This window comes from Sphaeramia orbicularis, chromosome 13, assembly GCF_902148855.1.
Source record: "Sphaeramia orbicularis chromosome 13, fSphaOr1.1, whole genome shotgun sequence".
In the NCBI taxonomy this organism is placed as follows: domain Eukaryota; kingdom Metazoa; phylum Chordata; class Actinopteri; order Kurtiformes; family Apogonidae; genus Sphaeramia; species Sphaeramia orbicularis.
In genome coordinates, this window is record NC_043969.1 from 2,549,359 (window position 1) to 2,572,812 (window position 23,454).

A 23,454-nucleotide genomic window follows, 5' to 3' on the forward strand; every position below is an offset into this window, starting at 1 on the left:
CATACTGATACTACTTTTGTGTTGGATTTGTATGTTTTCCAGGTCTGGCACAGTTAGGCGCTCCAACACTAGTCCTATGGGGTTTCCCAAAGTGGGCTCGGGGTCTCCCAGTTCTGCAGATGTCCCTCAAACTGTGGGCCGTCGACTGTCTACTGGCAGCTCCAGGCCCTACTCTCCCTCACCTCTCGGTAAGAATATGTTCAGACATGATAGCGCTGCTATCCTCTTTTGATTGATTTTGAAGTAGACATGGAAATAAAAATCTCTACATGTGTGTTTTGTAGTGGGCACAATCCCAGAGCAGCTGGGTCACTGCTGCTGTCACCTCCAGAGCCATGAACCTCGCAGCCGGAGCTCCTCAGGAGGTTAGTAGACTCATAAACATTACAACAAGTGCTACAGATTGAACTTTGCAACAGAAGTAGATATGAAGACATGACTCATGCTGTATATAAACCACCCAACATATATTGTCAGTGTAACAATGCTTCATGTTCTACCATTAAAAATAGACTCAGAGTTTGTTTGATTCCTTTGTGTCCTCACTGTTTTGACAAAGTTGCATGAGTCACTGTGTGTCACAGTTATTTAAAAATTTTCTGACACTGCTGTTGTATTAACACCACAGACGTCTTACAACTTCTTCAGTGTTTGTGTGAGGACGTTTGTTGCCATGGTGACATGGTTATTTTTAAGAGGGAAGCTGCAGTGTACTGACTGAAATGACACATCCACCAGACGGATAACACCACTTTGTCCCCCATTTGGAAAGTAACACAAACAGTCAGGTTTTATGACCAACACATTCTCTGTGGAATGTTTCAGGGCAGAAATACAGTGAAAAAAGATTTTTGTAGTTTTGGAAATCTAACAAGATCTATACATCTACAATATCTAGATGTGAAAAGACATTTCGGTAACTTTAACAGGGGTTAAAAACTGTCAAATAAACTTATTCATATGTTCACAAAACTTAAACAAATAATCTAAAATCTAAGACTATGTCACCATGTATGAGATTATGTCATCTAAGGCTGCATCTTTTGCTAACTATTTACATATATGTACAAACATCATCATTTTTCTGGTTAATAACACAACTAGTATCTTTTATAGTTGCCTTATGTAGATTATTGTTCATCTGTAATTTAAGTTTTTAATATTTTCTTGAATCTTTATCACACAATCCAATTTAATGAATCTAACAAGTACCACATCTTACCAAAAGGAGTATAACTAAGTTAAAACCAAGCAACTGAAAATGAATTACTTTGTCAAACCTATTAAAACTAATAATACAATTTATTATTTTATTTAGCCTTTATTTAACCAGGTAGGTCAATTGAGAACCAGTTCTCACTTACAATGATTACCTGGTTGTGAAACTATGAAAACTAAGTAGAAGCACTCTGAGAGCGCACACCTCTGCCAAGGCAGATCAGTGCCCCCCCCCCCCCCCCAATCACCACCAAAATGTAATAATTTGTTCCTTGTGCCAGTATCAACATTTCCTGAAATTTTCATCTAAATCCGTCCATAACTTTTTGAGTTATCTTGCACACAGACAGACAGACAGACAGACAAACCAAACCTCCTTGGCGGAGGCCATTAAAATTGCTGGAACAAAGATACCAGTGCTCCTTTTTTTGCTGAAGACTGCTGAGAAACCAAATACACCTTTTTAAGTAAATGCAATGTAGGGTTTTTTTTAATGGGAGCTCATTTAATCTAATAGATTCCAATCCCTCCTCCTCCAGGCTCCCCTGTCCCGTCCTCTCAGCTCCTCGGTGCTCGTCTCCAGAGTGCGCCCATGCTGACAGAAGTCTACCAGACTAGACAGAAGCTCCACAAGCAGCTGTCAGACCCTGTTCCGCCTTCCTCCTCCTCCTGCAGTCACTCACCTCAGCTCGGCCGCCCAGCCAACCTCGGCTCCTCTCCCACCAAGCTACTGGGATCATCCCCTCGTACGTCTGACTGGCTGCAGAAGTCACCTTTACCCACCATCATTGGCTCCCCTACAAAGGTGAGTGTAGGCATTAGTGGTTGTGCAAATAATTAATTAATAACTATGGATGCTTAAGAGCGAGACCTTGCTCTTGTACCACGCTCTAAATAAATCATTCAGATATACCTGAATGACTAAACAGATATTTTAACATGAACATTGTAACTAGGACTACAAATTATTATACAACGGCTATTACTGTCTGTGCTTACTGTATTTGTAAAATCTTAAAAATTGATCAAAATATGTATTTATTTTCTTAATCAGTTTAGATAAGAAAACTAATTAAGCCAAAAATGTCAGCCTTTAAAGTTTTTAATTTCTGTCATTCAGACCATATCGGCACCGTTTAAGATCCCCAAAACGCAGGCGTCCTGTAACCTGATGGCACTGGCGGATAGCCCCGCACCCACCAAGACTGTGGCAGATGCCCGGGACATCTGTATCCACCACTGCAGTCCGTACTCTGGTGGACGTCCTGCTGCTCCAGAAGCCAGCAGAACTTTTGGCAGGTGAGATTTTTTCAAACATTAATGCCTGCTACAAAAAAGTGGGTTAAACAAGCCACTCAGCCTCCACATAATAAAGAAAGGAACAGACCAGTGAAGATCATTGTAAGCATTGTATTCAGGATTCAGGTTATTTTTATTGAGCATTAAAAATACAGAAAAATATGACATATGTCAGGTAACTGAGTTTGACAGCCTCTTGTCTTTATACTGATTGGTGCACTGTGCTTTTGCTACCACTAGAAGACACAAAAAAGTCTCTACTAATGACAACAATGAACCCAAGTTAATGACGCATAGTCAGGGTGTGCAGTGACATGTACTGAGTTACATCGCAGAGGTTTCAGAGGAAAGGGGAACCTTTCTACATCAATGTGAACATTATATTGACATTGTGCTGACCTTTGCCATGTTTTCCCCGCAGGTCTGTTAGCACAGGTCGTCTGTCTGAGCAGCCAATCAGAATCACTCTTGGTGGACAACCCTATCAGGGCAGCACTGACAGCCTAAATACAGAGCGACCCATGGACACAGGTATGGCCGCACTCACTGGACCATATTCACTACAGGTTCTCTTTGTTCTGTTATTTCATCACTGCTTGAAAACCTTGTATTGTCATTGTTAGGCTTGCTTCAGAAAGCAGGTTTCTGTAGGCATTTTAATAGGCCATAATAGTGACTGGAATCTGCCCCTCCTAAACTCTAAATGTGTTAATTGCCCTGATGTAGTCAAATGAGAGAATGAAGGGGCATAGCTCCTTCAGAGAGCAGGAGGGCATAAATTAAGTCACTTTTCATTAGAGCAGCTCTCTAAAACAGGGCTCAGTGTGAGGCAGATCCATGAAGAGAAGAAGCCATGAATAAACAACTGATTTTCTTTCCCCTAGCCCCTGCAGGTCCCAGTGGGCTGGCACAGGGCGGGTCAGCAAGTCCTCGCACCGTCCTCTTCACTGTGGGTTCCCCTCCAAACAGCAGCACACCCCCCACCTGCAGCCATCTGGGCACCCGACCACGCACCACCTCAGGTGAGTACCCTTCAGCTGTGCTTAACTTATGAACTATTTGCAGTAAGAAACAGAAAACCCAATTATATGTGCGTCTCCACTCCTGTCCTTTCTCTCAGTGGGCTCCAACAGTTCGGCCGGCTCATTGTGTTCCACCAGTGGTCGGGTCTGTGTTGGCTCACCTCCAGGCATGGCCATAGGCTCATCCCCACCAGGAGGCTTCGGGGGAGGTCAGGTGATCCCTGGGGCAGAAGGGACACCCAGCAGCTTACGTTACGTCCCTTATGGGACTTCTCCTCCCAGCCTGGAGGGTTTCATCACCTTCGAAGCTCCTGAGCTACCTGAAGAGACCCTCATGGAGGTGAGAGACTGGAGGCTTGTGAAGTGTACTGTTTATTTATTTATATAGACAGATAATTGGACATTGTCATGGCTTACTGGAATATTCACTTCATAAACATGTATTTCCTTGCAGCGTGAGCACACGGACACCCTTTTGTACCTACGGATGATGCTTTCATTTACTGACTGCGTCCTGGAGATGGCAGCAGTTCGAGCTGGGGGAGCAGAACTTGGGGTGTCAGCAGCATCACTGTACCCACCCCAGGACAGCGTTGTTGTGGACCAGATCAGCCAGCTCAGCAAAGAGTGGGGGTAAGGGAATGTTCAGTCAGAATATAGGTTGGGTTGTTCGTAATATTAATTCTGAGTGTTGGGATACAGCTCTGCAAAGATAAAAGTTATTTGTTATAGTATAAACAGGTAAGTTAGAGTATTTATTTGCAGAGAATGACAGCTGGTCTAATGACAAAATGCAGTCTTCTCACACTTCAGATAATGCAAAGGTTCTTGTTTTAACTTAGTACCCTGATTACTGAAAGTTTCATGCATCTTGGCATGCTCTCTGTCACTCGTTCATATTACGGTGGGCTGTTTTATGCACCCACCCAGAGCATAAAGTGCTAGGAGCTGGGCTTTGTTTGGCAGCTTGTGGCCATCCGTCTCCCTCTTGGTCACATTCCAGAGGTTTTCATTGGGGTGGAGGTTTGAAAATTCATAGTGAGCTCTTGTGAGCTGTATATTTTTTTTTTGTAATGCAAGAAGGAAAAACAAAATCATCTCAAATCAGGTTCTACGGAAGTGCATGGACACTGTCTTGTTAATTATTTGGTAGAGTAACTGATTCTAATCTAAAAAGAGCCAAAATAAGGAGCAGTGACCAAGCAGTGTTCAGCTGTGCAAATTTGGACTGGTGTCTTATTTCTTCCAGAGCTGTACAAAATTGCAACATTGCATTGACTGTGTAGTCCCAGTAGGCCTTTTGATCAGTTTGTAGCTGCACTGAATCTGATCTATTGTGGTTGTGCTGCCCCCTACAGGCAGGTGGAGCAGTTGGTGCTCTACATGAAGGCAGCTCAGCTTTTGGCCTCCTCACTCCATCTGGCTAAGGCTCAGATTAAATCAGCCAAGCTCAATCCTTCCACTGCAGTCAAACAAGGTAAGGGCACTTCCTTACCTAACAGGAATTTGAGTGTAAGGACTTCATTGCATATGTTTGACCTTTTTCTTTTTACTTCACCTTTGCATTCTGTCTGTTTGTCACTCAGTGGTGAAGAGTCTGAATGAACGTTACAAAAGCTGCATCTCCCTCTGCCGACGGCTCACCGACAAGCTCAACCACTTCTTCTCTGACAAGCAGCGCTTTGTGGACGAGATCAACAGCGTCACGGCAGAGAAACTCATCTACAATCATGCTGTGGAGATGGTGGGTGCCACGCAAAATCCTTTAGAACCTTGACAAATTATATTATTACAAATCTGTGCAGTTGTAATGCGGTTCTGCCTATTTGTGTTTCAGGTTCAGTCAGCAGCTCTGGATGAGATGTTCAAACAGACAGAGGATATAGCCTACCGCTACAGCAAGGCTGCCATGCTGCTGGATGGCCTGTCCAAGATCCTACAGGACCCCACTGACATTGAGAACGTGGTGAAGTGTGAGTACAAATTAAAAAAATCAGAGACCCACTCACATAATAGAATTTAGGACAAGTAAGATTTGTTCTTAAGTCACACATAGAGAACAAATGGTTTAGGAAAGAATGTATAAAGAGTAAATATCTTAAAATATGTCACTGACGTCCTATGATAAACTAGTCATCATAACTTTGCAGTTTTTGGAGAGGTTCTGCATCTTTGTTGTTGTTTTGTGTTGGATTCATTCATTCATGGAGATGAAAGAAGTAGTTTAAAATTTTAAACAAGTCTGGTTTGAGAAAAGTGCATTTAGGTCTTGGTGGAAGCCCTGTTGTAAGAAATCTTTTCAATTATATAATCAGATGGCTAAGAGTCCTACAGGAATACGATACGATATTTTTCTTAATTCACATCAGGGTCATCACTATAGTCTGGCATTTGTATTATTTCTGCCAGAATGGATTTGAAATAAGTCTTAAATCACAATAGTAATAGTCTTTAAAAGTACTGAATGTAACTTTTTGCAGCCTGACAGCAACTATGTATGTGTAATCCTTTGTTGTTGTGCTTCTCCTGCAGACAAGGCCAGTGTGGACCGCAGGATCTCAGCCCTCTGCTACTGTACCGTCACACTGTATGAGTAGCAGCTCCCACACACACACACAGAGGGACCATGTCTGAAGACTAAAAACAACCACCAACTCTTCTCTCCTGTAGCAGTTTTAGCACCTTTCATGCGCACCGTTTCATCTGTATGTACCATCAGCTTCACCTGCTGCATCACAGAACTGAACTGTTTCAAGAAATTTGCAACCAAAGATGACGACTGATCCTGAAACAAAGACTGAAACCAGAGGTGGACAGTACATGTGCACTTTGATGTGCATGTTTTTTATGCTATGATAATGGACAACCATCTGATGAACTTGTGCGTGTGTGCCTGCGTGCGTGTGTGCGTGCGTGTGTGCGTGTGTGTGTGTGTGTGTGTGTGTGTGTACATATACACACGCCCATCATTCAGGATTTAATTTGTTGTTTTTTTACCAGAAGGCAAAACGGGCAGGACAGTGAGATGTAAACTTCTAGAGACTTCAACTTCAGATGAAGAAGTTCATCTTTTAAATCCTGCTTTCTATGTGATATCAGTTGTTATTTACTCTGTTCAAGTTGTTTTGTTCTTATTTATTGGTTCAGAAGAATATGGATGTTTTAGTCTCCTGTCTGTCTTGAAACCTCAAGTATTGGAATGGAATGAAAAGAAGTGAAGTGGAAGAAATCAGAAAAAGGACTGTAATAGATCAACTGAAATGCTCAGAAACAAAAATATTCACAAGACACAAACTCTTGTTACACAGACTAAGAAACTAGACAGCCATGAGAGCAAAGGAACTTAAAGATTTGTCTTTTTTTTTTCTCTTGTTAGCTTAAGCACTTTATTGTGGATTGAGAGGAGATGTGTTCAAGGTAGAAATGTGAAGGCAGGGGAAGGGTTTCAATCACTCCTGCTCTCTCCCTTAAAGCTCAACCTGCTGCCTGACTTGGACTGCTGTGAGAATGATCAGCAAATTGCTTGAAGTGCATACATTTCCCACAATGCAGTGCAACCAGAAAATATCAGGTCAGGGAAATTATGTCGGCAGTCAACTTTGGACCTGAATGTAATGTAATGCTGATTTGTTGGTTATCTTGCCCACAGCAAACAAAAGGTATGGTCAATTAGCAGTGAGAAGGTAGCCTACTCTACTCATTTTGTCACATTTATAGACTTCAGAAAGAACCTGATAAACAGATCTGACTGCAGTGGTAGCAGGCCCCTTTTCCTGCCAACACTGCGGCACTGAACAGTCAATCAGGTGTCCACTTCAACCCAGACACAGTGAAAACTGAATGGTCACATTACTTGATAAGTTACCTTAATAATAAGTTTCATTTTGCTGAAATACTACAGCTTTTTTGTCAGTATCTGTAGCTAATTTTTTAACAAAACTTGATGTTTGCAAACATGTATATATTTGTGTGTGGTGCATGTGATGATTCCTCTCTCCTCTTTTTTGAGGGGAGCCGAGTGAATGTGTGTGAGCTCACAGATCCAGGGTGTAGATGTTGCCATCAGACATCCTGCCAGTCAGTCAAAGAGCACAAATCTTTATATGTACATATATGAATTTGATACATTATATTCATGTCTGCCAAGGGTTTGATAAAGAAACCTATTCTGGCACAACAGGAGTGTGCCAAAGAATAAAAATAAAACTTGTGGCAGCTCCAAATCTTTCCAGAGAACTCTTCCTACCATGACTGTTTAAGTGTTGTATTGAGAGATCTAGACTCACATATTTGTTCATCTGTGTCTTACAAAATTTTCGGAAAACAGAGACAAGTGTGTTTCTCCAAATTTTGTGAGACTTTACTCGTCACAATCTGCACTGCCTAGAATCTACCGAGTTCCTCTGCCTCCCCTTCAATGTCATCTGCTGTGCTCATAACTGTCTGTACTGTATGTATGTGTATGGGTGTATATATACATATATGTATATATGTGTGCACACACACACACAAACACACATGCACCTGCCAGGTGTGCATTAAGGCCAGTAGTATACAGCTGATGATGGAAAAGGAGGTGCCTTCTTGTAAAAGCAGACACAGGCCTACTCCTCTGTATAGATGTGAATAAATTCTTTTAATTGTAAAAATGTGTATAAATGCATTCGCGGGCACCAAGCGCTCTGTGGGCCTGATTCTCTGATGTACTGTTCTTTTATAGACATATCTGGGTTTCTTTTTTTGTGCTCCCTCGTCCTCTTCGTGAGCACTCTGAACCACACAAAGCCTTTTACTGCACACAGAGTGAAGAGGGACAAAATAAAGCTGATAGAAACCCACCTGAATCTTTGCTCTGTACCATTTTTGTCTAAAGACTGTATGTAAGTAAAGTTTGACTGTTTTAGATAAAGCATGGGTCTGCATTTTACCCTGTAGAACCTCTAGAATCTTGAATGTACGTACCCTGTTGTTTTGCACCTCTCCAGCTTGACCTGAATGCATTTTGAAGAACTTTCTGCTGTCAAGTCATGACCCCTTTCTGAAATGTCCCTGAAAATGCAACACTTTCCAAGCACCAATTTTTCAAGGAGAAATGTCAGTGTTATACTTGTGTCTCTCACCAAGGGGTGTCTCTCTGTTCTTTATGGAACTCAAACACAGTCTTTGTTATTAAAGAACGGAAAATAAAGACCGCCTGCGGTGTTCTTATTTAGTCAAGCTTGAATGTGCGCTAGTTTCCTGCAGAACTCCTAAGAGGAGCTGAGGAAACTGCATCAGGTGTTGAGCTTAGACTTACCCTTGGTTTCATAAATTGGTTTAAATTTCAGGTTGGCCCATATACTCAAATAATTTAAAATTTTTGTTATTTTAAATGACTGAAAATATTTTAGATATGGAGATGTACTAACTGATATGAATCTTTCCTAAAGTTGCTTTTGTTGAATATAGTGTTTCTATTTGGAATAATTTTAAATCAGTTTTAGTCATATTATTATCTGTTTCAATATCGCAGATGTCAACAACTATGTAATAAATGGAATGTCACAAAGAACTTTGAATTAAATATTGAATTTCACATATTTTACTAAAGCACTTTCAGTTCTGCGTCTAAGCAAATATTTGACTTGTTACTCCTCTACATGTGTCTGACAGCTTTGTTTTCTTTGTGAATTAGAGTTTCATCTCAATCCTGTCCATAGAAAACCATGCATCTCCAAACATCTTTATATTGACTGTGAGTCATAAAGTGATGCATGCAGTATTCCTTTATGGGGTGTGTTTCACAATTTCCTTTTTCTTAAGCTAAATCAGAATCAGAATGTCTTCATGTCTCATTAACAACAGGAACTCGGTCTCACACAAACACACTTAACAATCACACAAGCACCCACAAAAGACCAGTTAGAACAAGCTAAAACAGACAAATATGAGATAACTGTGCTTACTTTAAAATGAATAAATTCAAGTGGCTTGTGTTTGAATAAAATAAAGTCACCTACAAATGACTCATTGTTACAAAGCTGAGCATATGCGAAGTTAAATTTTTAGAGAGAAGTAGTTCTTGCTAGAACAGTGATGCTAAAAACTTGATGACCTCGTAGAATATGATGCATCACTATATTGAACCACTGAATAGTTCAGTGTTTTTCAACCTTGGGATCGGGACCCCACGTGGAGTCGCCTGGAATTTCTAGTAATTGATAAAAATAAAAAATTAAAAACTTACTAATAAAAAATATGGTGAGTTTAGAGAGACGATCACAATCCATAACAGACGTGACAAACTGTGAGTGTGAAACTGCAGCACTGTGGTTCTGTTTATCTGCCAAATGTTCATTGTGGTCAGTTTCAGATGCTGCAGCTCTTTCATAATTCATAGTTTGAGTTCTTGTTTGTTCAGTATTAATTGTCCTCCTTGTAAATCACAGCTGGACTGACTGGACAGATCCTGACCAAGGAAAATAAAATTCTCCCTTTGTGCAGTAATCTACACCTGGATTTACTGCCTCTGTCCACAATAATATACATTATATAAACTAAATGTCACCTAAAATTTACATTTATTTGCAATGTTGTATAGCAAATTATTACATGATCAAAAATAAATTAATTTTAGCCAAAAAAAAAAAAAAGTATCCGTTTTGAATGTATGGGGTCGCCAGAAATTTGTGATGTTAAAATGGGATCACGAGCCAAAAAAGGTTGGAAACCACTGGAATAGTTTATAAAGTAGTACAAATGAGCTCAGCCTTAAACCTGTACAGCAGTAAAATGTAATGTACATGTGGATGCAACAGTAAAAATCACAAAATCATAAAAAGCATATCATTAAAAAAATCACATAATAGTAAAACACTCACAGAAAGCCACAAAAAGTACTTATAGTCTTCAAACTTCGGGTAAAATTTGTGAAAACTACCTACCTTTATTTGAAGTGAAGTACTGAGTATCCTTTAACAATAAAATGAGAATAACCTGAACAAATATGAACAACCTGAAATGTCTAAAGAAAATTCAGCACAATTTGAACTCTTTTCTGCCTGTTCCTCAGTGTTTAGTGTCTTTGTTGATCTGATCCATAATGCAGATGTGTAAATGAAAAGTTGAGGCAGAATATCGTTAAAATTACACTTATTTTTCTTAAGAAATTTCAGTTTTTTCAGGTTATTCACATCTTTTTTGTTTGGATAGTTTATAAAAGTAAGTATTTTCATAATTTAATGTTTTTTTTACACTAAAACAAAAATTTGCAGTTGTCATTATGTATACATTATTGTACAATTATTTTACTGGAGATCAAATCGAGCTGAATGTGGAACCTGAAGGAACGTGTTTGAGAGCCCTGCTGTCAGCTCTGACTTTTTTTTTTTTTTTTAATATATATATAACAACTTTATTAACAACAATTGAGTATACAGTACAAAAATTTAAACATCAAGTGTCAAAAGAGAAAGAGCATTTGAACATATAAGTTTAAGAAAATAATGCATAGATTTAAAAATACAAGGCATAAAATACAAATAATAATATTTAAAAAAATATATAATAAATAAATAAATAAATAAATCTGATAAATATAAGCAAAGAAATGCAACAGAGACTTCAGTCAGTATTGAAAAATTGTTTATAAATAGCCAATTTGTTATTGCTTTTTTTATTATTATAAATGAATTCTAAAGATTTAATATAATTTTCAAATTCTAATAGGAAGATTTTAAAATTTGGGTGTGTTTTATTATATTTGTTTTTATGTATATGAAATTTTCCAAATAATATGAATAAATTTACAATAAATTCTAGATTGTTAGTATCATGTTTAAAATAAGTAATTACATTTTGGGATGTTATATTTATTTTATTGTTACTTTTAGATATGATATAATTTTCAATTTTGGACCAAAAATTAGAAGACTGTTCACATAAAAAGAATAAGTGTAAAGTAGATTCAGATTCAGACTGACAGAAGTTACATATTACTTCCACATCGTAAAATCGACACAAAATAGCGTTGGAGGGATATATGTTATGTAAAATTTTGAGATGTAAAATTCTAATTTTGTTTGTAATACAGTATTTATGTGGTACTGACCATGCTTTTGACCACTCAATTTGAGAAAAAGTTGAATTCCATACTGCTTTACCTCTGGGGGAGATTTTCTTCTTTTCATTCAGTGCATTACGTACAGGGGTTGGACAAAATAATGGAAACACCTAACATTGTGGCATCATAGAAGGTGTTTCCATTATTTTGTCCAACCCCTGTATATGTCTGTTATTACAGCTCGAACTAAAAATATTAATGCCATGAATCAATAAACAAGGTTTATTTGTCTGTGATGTTAGATAACTAAAATGACTTTTCATAAGTAAGACGATACCATTAGGGATCGCTTTGAAAAGGTAGTTATATTCTTTATTTGGAATTGGAAACTGTCAGCTCTGACTGCTCACACACACTGTGGTCTGTTGACATGGTTGTGGACGGGGAAATAAACTCAGCTTTTGTAGATGATTGGTGCTTTTTTTTGATTGGCATATCCACAGACCAATCCCTAACGTCATCTGTTACGCAGTTCCAAACAGTGCACCGTAGCGTATAACTTTGTAACAAATAGCTAAGCTAATGAGTAACAACTAAAATTACAACTGAACAGAAGACATTTCAGAGGTAAAACGTGACATTTTTACAACTTTTGTCAGGCCTTATTTTGGTAGAGATATCACAGTGTCATTGAAAGCAGCGTATAAGCTATAGCTAGCGAGTTCTCTACAGCTCTCAGTTCCGTTAGCAACGAAGCTAACCCAAGCTTCATAATGTTTATCCTAAAACTGCCTACAGGTTTAATAAACGACGGTTCTGGTAGTAGCACAGGTTATAACTACTGAACACTAAATAATATAGCTGAAACTGCTGTACCTATAAGTTAATGTCAGATTTTCTTCCTTAGGTTAAATGTTAAAGCTAGACTTGTGGTAATTCACTAATATTATTTACACATTTACAGTTTGAATAAATAATGCAGTGTTATGTATTTGACTAAGTAGTTACTGAACAAATATGTTAATGCAGGGCTCTCAAACTCATTTCCTTTCAGTTCCACATTCAGCCCGATTTGATCTCCAGTGGGCCGAACCAGTAAAATAATAACAGAATAACCTATAAATAATGACAACTACAAATTGTTGTCTTTGTTTTAGTGTAAAAAAAACAAAACAAAACAAACACCATTAAATTATGAAAATACTTACTTTTATAAACTATCCAAACAAAAAAAGATGTGAATAACCTGAAAAAAAAAAAAAGAAATTTCTTAAGAAAAATAAGTGTAATTTTAACAATATTCTGCCTCAACTTATCATTTGTCCATGTGCAGTATGGATCAGATCTACAAAGACACTGAACACTGAGGAACAGGAAGAACATACAGTAGTTCAAATTGTGCTTAATTTTCTTTAGACATTTCAGGTTGATCATATTTGTTCAGGTTATTCATGTTTTATTGTTACAGGATAGTTTGCAAATGTAAATATTTTCAGAAGTTAAAGTTCATTTTTGCACTAAAACAAAGACAAAAATTTGAAGTTATCAGTATTTATAGGCATAATGTCAGATTATTTTTTTCAAATGAAACCGAGAAGAAAGTATGGTGTCATTATTTTTTAATAGGTTATTATGCTATTATTTGACTGTAGATCATATTGGTCTGTATGTGGAACCTGAACTAACATAAATTCAACAGCCTTGACTGTGGAATTTTGCACTTTGCTAATTCATCCCAGGGGCCGGATTGGAACCTTTGGCGGGACACATTTGGCCTCCGGGATGCATGTTTGAGACCCCTGTGTTAAGGTGAAACAAGCCTTTTAGTTTCTGGGACACTTTAACCACAGATTTATAATTATTTAGGTGTAATTAATGAGTAATTCTTCTTTGCTGGGTACAGTCACCAGTGGCTCAGATCCTGTACTGAAGTAAAAGTACTAATAGCAAAGTAGCAATGTCACACTCTGTAAATACTCCACTGTAAGTAAAAGTTCTGCACTCAATACTGCATTTGAAGTAAAACTAGTCGATTAAGCTTGATCATCAAAATGTTATCCAAAGCACAAAAAGTATAAGTACTTTTTGTAGAGTCCTTGTCAGTGTTTACTATTACTATTACAGCTTATTTTAATTACATTCTGTTGCTTTTATTGCTGTTATTTGGTGTAATAAGCAACAAAGTGATTTGAAAGATAAATATAAAAATTAATTCCTGTCTCTTAGTTCAAGATGTCCCGAGAGCAGCTGATTGTCCAACGGGCCAGGAAGTCCTTCCAGACAGGAAAAACCAAACCTTTGGAGTTCAGGGTCCATCAACTGAAGAATCTTCTACGTTTTATCACTGAGAAACGGCGTAACATTGCAGATGCTGTCAAAAAGGATTTGGGCAAGGTGGGTCATTAAAACATACACATAAAACTCCAGCATCTTTGCTGATTAAAATTCCAGGAATAATTTGGACATTCCAAAGGATCTAGGTTTTTTCTGTCCTACATATATAGTTCTGGGAAAAATGGAAACAATTCAATCAAAATTTCCAGATGTCATCTCTTTTTAAAACCTCTGAAAGAAGATTATAACATGCCATCAAACAAAACTGAGCTGCTGCATGCGAGCATCACAAACAGCATAAAACAGCCAACATCAATAGAAACACACTGGAAAGGTGTGAGTGAAAATCTGGCTTATTCCACTGTAGTGTAGTCTGCTCTCTTCCTAAGTTAAACTGTTAGTGCTGTGTCGTTTAAATATGGATATTACTTTGCTCACCTGATTCAAGCTCTGGAAACGTATTTTTGTCTGTTTGAGTAATAGGGATGTTTAATGGCAAGAATCTGGCAATATGACACAAATCATTATACTAGGATCATGATATGATATATAGCAAAATATCACCATACTGTTCACAAGGCGATATTTTTTTGTTTGTTTTGTTTCTTTCTGTAAATGATTATTTCCTTGAAAAGTTGAATTACACCAGAAATAGACACAAATACTAAATACATTTTTATTTGATCAGAGCAGCATCTAATGTTATATCACTAAACTTTCCTCTGTAAAAACTAAACTTTTTTACAGATAAAGATTTAACATCTGGTTTTACCATTACAAAAACACACACAAAAAATAAATTAATAAATAAAATTATGTTTTACAGACATTACAGTCTAAGATCCTCCTCAAATGTTCATTTTCTATCAGTTGTGAAAAGAATGCATAGTGTACATTCTCTGAATCATTCAACATCATAACATTATTTGTGCAGTTCCAACAAAGCAACTAACATCTGCCTCTTTCACACAGTAAAAAGTGCTTTTAGAATGCTTGAAATAACCATTATTTAACAAAACAGTGTTATCAATTTCAAAAAACTATATGTATGACCTGCAATATCACAATGCTTCTTTCTTAGTATACAAACAACAGAGCAAAATACCCATGTGAATATATAAATAAAAGAGCTTGCAGGATTCCCCAAAAATATAAACAAAAAAGAAAACCAATACACAAACAAACAAAAATGAACCTCTGCCATGTCTGCATTTGAATAAATACCTAAAATTACATTGATTTATAAAATAAACCAAAATGTAAATTTTTAGTCAAGAACATTTCTATAAATTATAAAACCAGCGGCCTCCTTACTTATTTTAAGTGTGTGTGTGTGTGTGTGTTTATATATATATATATATATATATATATATATATATATATATATATATATATATATATATATATATATATATATATATATACATACACACACACACACACACACACACACACACATATATATATATATATATATATATATATATATATATATAAAATAAAACAGATGGACAAGGTTTTTAGTATAACAGCAGTTTTAACACTCATACAGTCCTCCACCTCACACCATTATAATCATGCAGAATTTGTATCATTTTTCTAACTGTTTCTTAATGCTTTCCTTTTTAGAGTGAACATGGAACTGAGCTGTTTGAGACTCTTGGGCTGGAGGGTGAGATCAACCTGGCCATAGAGAATCTGATGGAGTGGGCGGCTCCTCGGCCAGTGGAGAAGAACCTCCTCACCATATCAGATGAAGTTTACATCCAGCCCGAGCCCCTGGGACTGGTGCTCATCATCGGAGCATGGAATTACCCCTGGGCCGTCACCTTGCAACCACTAGTTGGAGCTATTGCTGCTGGTAACAAATGCACCCACATTTACAGTATTATATGCATATTTAAGTACAAGTGCACATGTGTTATTAATATATTGCTTGTTGTTTTAAGTGGGCAGTGTTAGTGACAGATTTTAATGTTGCAGTTTTATCCTATGATGCAGGTACTCCCTTTGAAAACTTTTTGATCTGATGGATTCATAAGATGATCTTATATTGACATTTGATACTTGTCAGGATATCTATTTTATCAAAGCTATAAACATTGATTACATTTATTTAGCCTGTTATTGGAAGAGTGAATGAATCCTTACTTCATCTTAGTGTATTAAAAACATATTTTACTTGTGAAAATGAGTCTGGCTTGTATTCAGACATGAAAACAACATGTAAAACTGCATTCACAGAATACATGTTTGTCAGCCATCACTGTTTAACTATTAAAATGAGTGTGAAAGTGGTTAATGTAGCATGTTTCATAAAATTACCACTTGCTCTAGATTTATTTTATTAAAATGCATGAATTCACTTGTTTATAGGACTTTTGCAAAGGACTTACAGCAAAATAGTAGATATCATTTCACTTTTAATCTTAAAATAATTCTGGGAATGACACAGCACAACACAGAATACACAACACATACTAAAGCTCTGGGAACATTTAAAAAATATTTTTTTTACTACAGTAGTAGTCTTTTCCCTTCTTGTCAGCGTGTCTCTTCTTCACCCTTCAGGTAATGCAGCCATAATAAAGCCATCTGAGGTCAGCTCTTACTCTGCTAAGGCCATGGAGGAACTTCTCCCTCTATATCTAGACAAGGTGAGCCTCCTCCTATGTGGACATAAATCTCCTGTTTCTGCTCCTCTAGAAGGGAAGCTTAACCTTAAATCAGTTGCTTTAATCAGGACCTGTACCCAGTGGTGACAGGAGGAGTGTTAGAGACCCAGGAGCTGCTGAAGCAGAAATTTGATCACATTTTCTACACGGGAAGCAGCGCAGTGGGCAGACTGGTGATGGAAGCTGCATCTCACCACCTCACACCAGTGACACTGGAGTTGGGAGGAAAGAGCCCCTGCTACATTGACAAGAACTGTGACATCACTGTAGCATGCCGGTAAGTGTTGTGAAGAATATACTCAGATTGAAGCTCACTGTGGTTTCAGAACCACGAAACTCATGTAGAATCTAATTTCAAAGCAGGCTGCAAGACTGCAAAAGGTGCAAGAAGTATGTTTATCCATTACATCTGTACATAAATATTGTCCTAAACCCCTGAAACTATCCAAAAGGAGGTTAAACTGTGATAAATAACTGCTGTTCAAGTTTTTTTTTTTTTTCCTGCCTTTTTATTGTTTGGATATTTGTTTGTTGTGTTTTGTTTTTTCTAAATAATGCATATTTTAAAACTTTTATTTAAAAGTAAAAAAAAAAAATAGCATCAAACACATGGCAGGATAGCTACATTTGCTGCTTTTTCCCCAAATACAGACGCATCACATGGGGAAAATTTGTCAACTGTGGTCAGACGTGCATTGCTCCAGACTATATCCTGTGTGAACCTTCCATTCAGAGTACAGTGGTGGAGGAGATCAGGAAATGCATCAAGGTTTGTCTGCAACAGTTTAAAGGGTTGGATTATTTAAAGGGAAATTATACGTGGTGCTTAACAAATAGTCACAGTCAGTGTACGTTTATCTACGCCGGATAGTGATTAGCACAAAGACAGAAGATAGAGAAATAGATCTGCTAAAGAAGAAGAATTGTACTGTATAAAATATATGTTAGACTTCTAAAAGGCTCAGGTAAGGAATCATTATCAGTGTAAATGTATCATTCTCTTCAAATACTATTAGTCACACTGTGTTCATCTTGTATGTGGCAGGAATTTTACACGGATAATCCGAAGAGCTTTGAGGACTATGGACGCATCATCAACCAGCGGCACTTTAAGAGGATCATGGCGCTCATGGATGGGAGCACAGTGGCTCTGGGTGGAGACAGTGATGAATCCCAGTGCTACATAGGTATGTGCTGCTTTTTTCTGTTCATTATCTTTTTTTTGTCCTCTTCTGTGAAGTTCTTAGGCTGGGTTTCACCAAGAAACATGAATTTAATCTAAGATTAGTTCTAATCAAAACTGTCAAAAATCAAACCTGCGTTCATTTGTTTTTTGCATATTAAAAGTATGGATATGCTTGTGTCTACAGTATATCTAGTAAGTATGTTAGAGGGGAAAAACACTGTTAGTTTAGGAAACATCACACTGTTAATAAATACATAAAACATTAGCCTAGTGTTGATGGTTTGGGGATTGATGGTTGAATTGATGGTTGAATTTCTTTCAGGGTTGTGTTGACATTTCAAGTCTCTCTTTTTAGTTCCAGAACAGTTTATGTGTTGAACACGTATCTTGAGAGAAATGAATCTGTGTTACGGAACTGATTGAGCTTGTCTTAATTTTCTTTGAGAAGCTTGTTGATTATTTTGCTCAGTCCATCTCAAAAAGCAACACTTTTCAAAGTTAGATCACCTCAGTTTTAGGTTTAAATTTAACACTGGATCACTGGAGTTTAAAATTTCAGTCCAACATTAAAAGCTACTTTGATTTTTTTAGAGAGTTATGAATTAAATCTTTCTTAGATAGTTATTAATATTAAGATAGTTAAGATAGTTATTAATATTAAGTTTAATGCAACAAAATCTGAAGGAGGTAGGTCAAATCATTTATTGCTCATCTTTCAGCCGCTTTAACTCTGTCAGAGCCTCTTTACCTGTGCTCCAGAAATGATCTGTCTTTATGTGTGCTGCAGAGCCCACTGTGCTCAAAGATGTGACCAGTGAATCCAAAGTGATGAGGGAGGAGATCTTTGGACCGCTGCTTCCCATCATCACAGTGAGTGGTGTCGACGAAGCCATACAGTTTATCAACGAAAGAGAGAAACCGCTGGTGGTCTACGTTTTCTCCCATGAAAAAAAGGTGGAACACATCATCATCACACACATAATTCAGTTGAGCATTTAGACCTGTTATTTGTCCAGTTCTGGAATGGTTTCTGCATCATTTCCTGTATTCCTCCCATGTGATAAAAAGCTGATCAAAAGGGTGATAGCTGAGACATCCAGTGGAGCTCTGCTGGCTAACGACTGCCTGGTCCACTTCACCGTCAGTGCTCTGCCCTTCGGAGGAGTCGGTAAGCATATGTTATACAGTACAACCTCGCAGTATGAGTCAATTATTGAAATTAATTGAAATATAATTAATCCGTTCCAGCCCCAAAAACCACCCCAAAATCCTTTTTTAAGCGAGCAGGAAGGAGGATTATGGTTTGGAAGGAGAATCTCATATTAAAATGTCAGGTGGAACAATTTCTGGTGTTTTCTCTCTCACTTCACTTAATTTGGGCTTTTTGACATCACTTTCTTCACTGTCTGCACGTGCGAGCTCAGTGCTGACTAGCGGCGGCTAGTATGAAGCTCACTTGTACTACGGATTTCCACTCATATTTCAAGACAAAAATACCCACGAGCCATGGTTCATAAAGCAACGGTGCACTAGTACTGCGAGGTTCCACTGTATTCTCATTTATTTGAGACAGTAGTACTTGGATATTTGTCAATTACCCATCTCCTCCTTCTCAGGTAACAGCGGTATGGGCTGCTACCACGGTCGACACACCTTTGACCAGCTCAGCCACCTCCGCAGCTGTCTGATCAAGCAGCTGAAAATGGAGGGAGTCAATAGCATGCGCTACCCCCCACACACCGCCAAGAAGATGAGCTGGGCTCGATTCTTTCTGCTGAAGCAGGTTAACATGGGCCGGCTACGTCGTACGGTACTACTGGCCATGTTAGCTGGCTTGGCAGCGTTTGCGGTCCAGGTAACTTCTGTCCCAAATTCCCCCAATAAATCGTACATAAGACAACTTAATTGGAGATAATGGTAAGTGGTCAAAATAATAAAAAATGCAGTGGTTTTATGGCTGCATGCAACAGTCATGATGATGTACAGAGGAGTGGAGTTGAGTGACTAAACAACCAAGATGGCTGACTGCTGAGGAACGGTCTGTTGGAGATGCTACTGTGTCATTATTATGCAAACTGAACAGTATAGTGTTGTGGCTAAAATAAGAACAAACAGCTTCACCTCAAGCCTTTGGAAGATGTATTTGCTCTGCTTTTGCCATTAAGTTTATTTTATCAAAATGGAACTGACATTTGGTTGTAGGACATTTTTACCTCCGCCAAGGAGGTTATGTTTTTGTTGGCGTTGGCCTGTCTGTCTGCCTGTCTGTCCATCTGTCTGTCTGTCTGTGTGCAAGATAACCCAAAAAGTTATGGACGGATTTGGATGAAAATTTCAGGAAATGTTGATACTGGCACAAGGAACAAATGATTAAATTTTGGTGGTGATCGGGGGTGGGGGGGCCACTGATCTGCCTTGGCAGAGGTCTGCGCTCTACGAGTGCTTTTCTAGAAAAGAGAGTGCAGACCTCCGCCAAGGCAGCTCAGTGGCCGATCACCACCAAAATTTATTTATTTGTTCTTTGTACCAGTATCAACATTTCTTGAAATTTTCATCCAAATCTGTCCATAACTTTTTGAGTTATGTTGCACACGGACAGACAGACAGACAAACATCGGGGGCTGGCACTGATCTGCCTTGGTGGAGGTCTGCGCTCTCTGAGTGCTTCTAGTCTGTGAAGTAAAAATAAGAGGAGGAGCAGGGACCTATTATGTCCAAAAGTCCTCATGATCTACTTGCTGTCTGTGTTCTGCATGTTAGACAAAAAAAAATCTGTTTAAGAACCTTAATTCTGTAAAATGATCAAAGTATAGTTAATGTATCTGAGCCACACAGCACTGGTCCAGGCTGGACTAGGTAATGCTTTGAGTCACTATGAAGAGTGAGTCCTACAGAACTGGAAATGCTGAAGTATCAGGATTTTGCTGTATGGGAACTAAGGAGCAAGGACTGTAGATCAAAAGATAATCCAATGTGAAAGTATCTTATAATGTAATGCCACTGACGGCTGCTAGATGTTGCTTCATAAAGGCCTGGTTCCCTAGACTTACAGTGAACTTTAACCTCCTGAGAACCAGCAAAGTATTTTTGTCCTCTTTAGTGGACAAGAGTTCCACAGCTTTACTTAAAAACAAAACAAACAAAAAAACGCAGTCCACTGCAAAAGACATTCCTTAAAAAAAAAAAGAAAACTGTTGCAGCAGGCTGTTTCTGATCAAGGCAATTATTTAATGTAAAAAAAGCCCAAACTTTTACCTTCCTGGGTCTCAGAAGGTTATTAAACTCTTTAAAAATACAAGGTCAGTGCCATTACCTTCTGGTCTCATTCACTTTACTTGGACTAAGTGGTCTGGTGGTCCATCAAATTGATATGACAACATTAATATGACAAATAATGTTCTTTCCTGCGGTGTCCGTGTGTGATTAACAGGTGATCGGCAACTCGCTTACCTCAAGTAGAAGTTTTGCAGCTTGTGTTTATTCAGTAAAACATCTTTTTATCTTGTAGGTATGGTTAATAAGTAACGCAAATGTTTGATGAAGCTTGTGGAAATGATGAAATATCAGTAGGTTCACTCACCAATACCCCTCACATTCCTCCAACTCGCCTTTTCGTCTCATTTATGTCACCTTTGGCCACAAAAAGCCAAGTTAACAGAAACCAACAGAAAACACAGTACTCCTGGGTGACATCCCACCGTTCACTGTTTTTTATACAGTCAGTGGTGTTGACGTTGAGACATAAATACAGTGAAGGACATGTTACAAACGAGGCTGCTGTTGTAAAGGTTATCTGCTACTGTCACTGTTAATATTTGACACATTTTGACCACCTCACTCAGTGTTTATCAGTACTTTGATGTCACGTGCATTAATAACTGTGCCTTGAATGCGTCTCTGACCATGCGGTTCATTTACATTTTATGTAACAACAGAGCATGAGCTTCTGGACACAGATGGTGCTCTCTAACAGTAGACTACTTGTATGATCACTGCTCACAGCCTTTTAAATGGAGACAAATACATTTTCCCATGATACCCAGATGTGAAGGCTCCACCCCCCCACATACCCACAGTCCTACAGGCCAGTCCCCTCTCACAACAATGGCTTTGTCTCCTGCAGACAATGTACGGTGTTGTCCAGGAAATGTAACCACATAATGCCCCCTCATCTACCCTCCCTTGAATTACCCAGCATGCTTCACTGTCCTCTGGTAAATGGCCCCTTTTGTTTTGTCCACCTTTGTTGACATCCACACTTGTTGTGCTCCCCTGAACTGTTAAAAGTGACTCTCTATCAAACGGGGGTCCAGGTTTACTCAGTTATCTCGGCTACTACCTTAGATAACAGCTGTGGTCCTGGACTTAACAGAATGGATCTGTGTCTTCATCGTCTGTTTTTTTGTTGTTGTTGTTTTTTTATCAATGTATTTTTTATTCATTTTCAGTTTTTCAAACATACAAAAAGTAAGACAAACACTGAGACATAGAACAGAGGAATAAGACACCACAAAAAAAAAAGAAGTTCCACTATGAAATTACCCAATCACTTTGTGCACAGAACACATTAACCGGAGTCGAGGTGCAGTGTCAGCTGATCTACATAAGAAATAAAAGGACGCCATACCACATTAAACTTCCCCATTGATCCCAGTGTGTATCAAATCTTTTCTATTTTAAGGAAAAACATGACATCACATATCCATCTGCCAAAGGAGGGGGTTTGTCATTCTTCCAATTTGAAAGAATGAGTCTCCGTGCTAAAAGGGAGGAGTAGGTCATACTATTTAACTGTGGCCTTTATAGAGGGAGATCTTCTAACGGTACGCCAAAAAGTTTGATAAAAGGGCAGATCTATGGTCAGACCTGAAATTGTTGAATATGCTTCAAATATTGAAGACCAGAATGCAGTTAGACTGGAACATGACCAAAAAGTGTGGAAGAGAGTACAGGTGCTTGTCTACATCTGTCACAAATAGGATTCACTCCTGGGTACATTTTGGATAATTTAACTTCAGACATGTGAAGTCGGTGTACAGTTTTAAACTGAATAAGACTGTGCCTGGCACAAATAGAAGAGGATTCTTTAAAGTATGCTTAACCACTGATCATCAGTAACATTTGTGCCCATATCCTTCTCCCAGTTTTCTTTTATTATTGTCAAAGAGGAACATTCCATGTCATGCTCTATTTTTTTTGTGTTTTTCAGAGATTCCTGCAACGAGGCTGACGAGTAGAAACTTTTAACCCTGGGACTAACCCTGTGCTGGTGCAGGTGCTCCAGGATCAGCCCCACGCACTCCTGTACAACACTCCTGTGATTTGTCCAAATTATTTCACAGACATGCATATGTGTGCCACTGACATAAGTCCTTTATATTTCATTTGTTACACTGTAAGCTGCTATTCAGACTTTGTTTTGTATTAGTTGTATAGAAGTCAGTCCTAGTTTCTTGGTACTTGGTAATTTAGAATTTTGAAATTATTGAACATCTCCATCATGCAACAAATTATGTTTCTACACAATGAAAATCGGCACATTTTCTTGATTTAAACCCTTTCATGCATGAATTATAAGAACCTTAATTTAAGATTTTTTTCCTGAGTGTTTTTATTCCTCTTTAGGCATGAAAATAACAATTCAGTTGATTTTTTTTTTACCTATTTTTTATGGTGTTA

At 38.1% G+C, this 23,454-nt stretch overlaps 2 protein-coding genes across 2 annotated transcripts in view; both read left to right on the plus strand.

Moving 5' to 3' along the window:
• The window catches only part of ulk2 (unc-51 like autophagy activating kinase 2), a 46,452-nt gene extending 37,720 nt beyond the window's left edge, over window positions 1-8,732 (plus strand). Inside the window, exons 16-27 of the mRNA XM_030152818.1 lie at window positions 43-188; window positions 285-365; window positions 1,758-2,023; window positions 2,339-2,517; window positions 2,939-3,048; window positions 3,402-3,539; window positions 3,638-3,879; window positions 3,994-4,172; window positions 4,898-5,016; window positions 5,126-5,283; window positions 5,377-5,512; window positions 6,072-8,732. Coding sequence (XP_030008678.1) covers window positions 43-188; window positions 285-365; window positions 1,758-2,023; window positions 2,339-2,517; window positions 2,939-3,048; window positions 3,402-3,539; window positions 3,638-3,879; window positions 3,994-4,172; window positions 4,898-5,016; window positions 5,126-5,283; window positions 5,377-5,512; window positions 6,072-6,136 — 1,819 coding nt within the window. The 3' untranslated portion in view covers window positions 6,137-8,732. The remainder of the gene's footprint in view (window positions 1-42; window positions 189-284; window positions 366-1,757; window positions 2,024-2,338; window positions 2,518-2,938; window positions 3,049-3,401; window positions 3,540-3,637; window positions 3,880-3,993; window positions 4,173-4,897; window positions 5,017-5,125; window positions 5,284-5,376; window positions 5,513-6,071) is intronic.
• Window positions 8,733-12,097: 3,365 nt separating this feature from the next.
• Window positions 12,098-23,420, plus strand: LOC115432047 (aldehyde dehydrogenase family 3 member A2-like). The gene is made up of 11 exons (XM_030152819.1): window positions 12,098-12,207; window positions 13,807-13,974; window positions 15,544-15,775; window positions 16,486-16,571; window positions 16,658-16,866; window positions 17,241-17,358; window positions 17,635-17,776; window positions 18,563-18,729; window positions 18,844-18,943; window positions 19,392-19,630; window positions 22,985-23,420. The coding sequence occupies exons 2-11, from the start codon at window positions 13,813-13,815 to the stop codon at window positions 23,003-23,005; spliced, it is 1,476 nt and encodes a 491-aa protein (XP_030008679.1). The 5' UTR covers window positions 12,098-12,207; window positions 13,807-13,812; the 3' UTR covers window positions 23,006-23,420.
• The last annotated feature ends 34 nt before the right edge of the window (window positions 23,421-23,454 follow it).

Bases quoted from the DNA above. Each gene is read 5' to 3' on its own strand.
- LOC115432047 (XM_030152819.1), top strand. From the start codon at position 13,813: ATGTCCCGAGAGCAGCTGATTGTCCAACGGGCCAGGAAGTCCTTCCAG. The intron at 13,975-15,543 runs GTGGGTCATTAA...TTTCCTTTTTAG, and splicing joins TCAAAAAGGATTTGGGCAAG to AGTGAACATGGAACTGAGCT. The intron at 15,776-16,485 runs GTAACAAATGCA...TTCACCCTTCAG, and splicing joins AGTTGGAGCTATTGCTGCTG to GTAATGCAGCCATAATAAAG.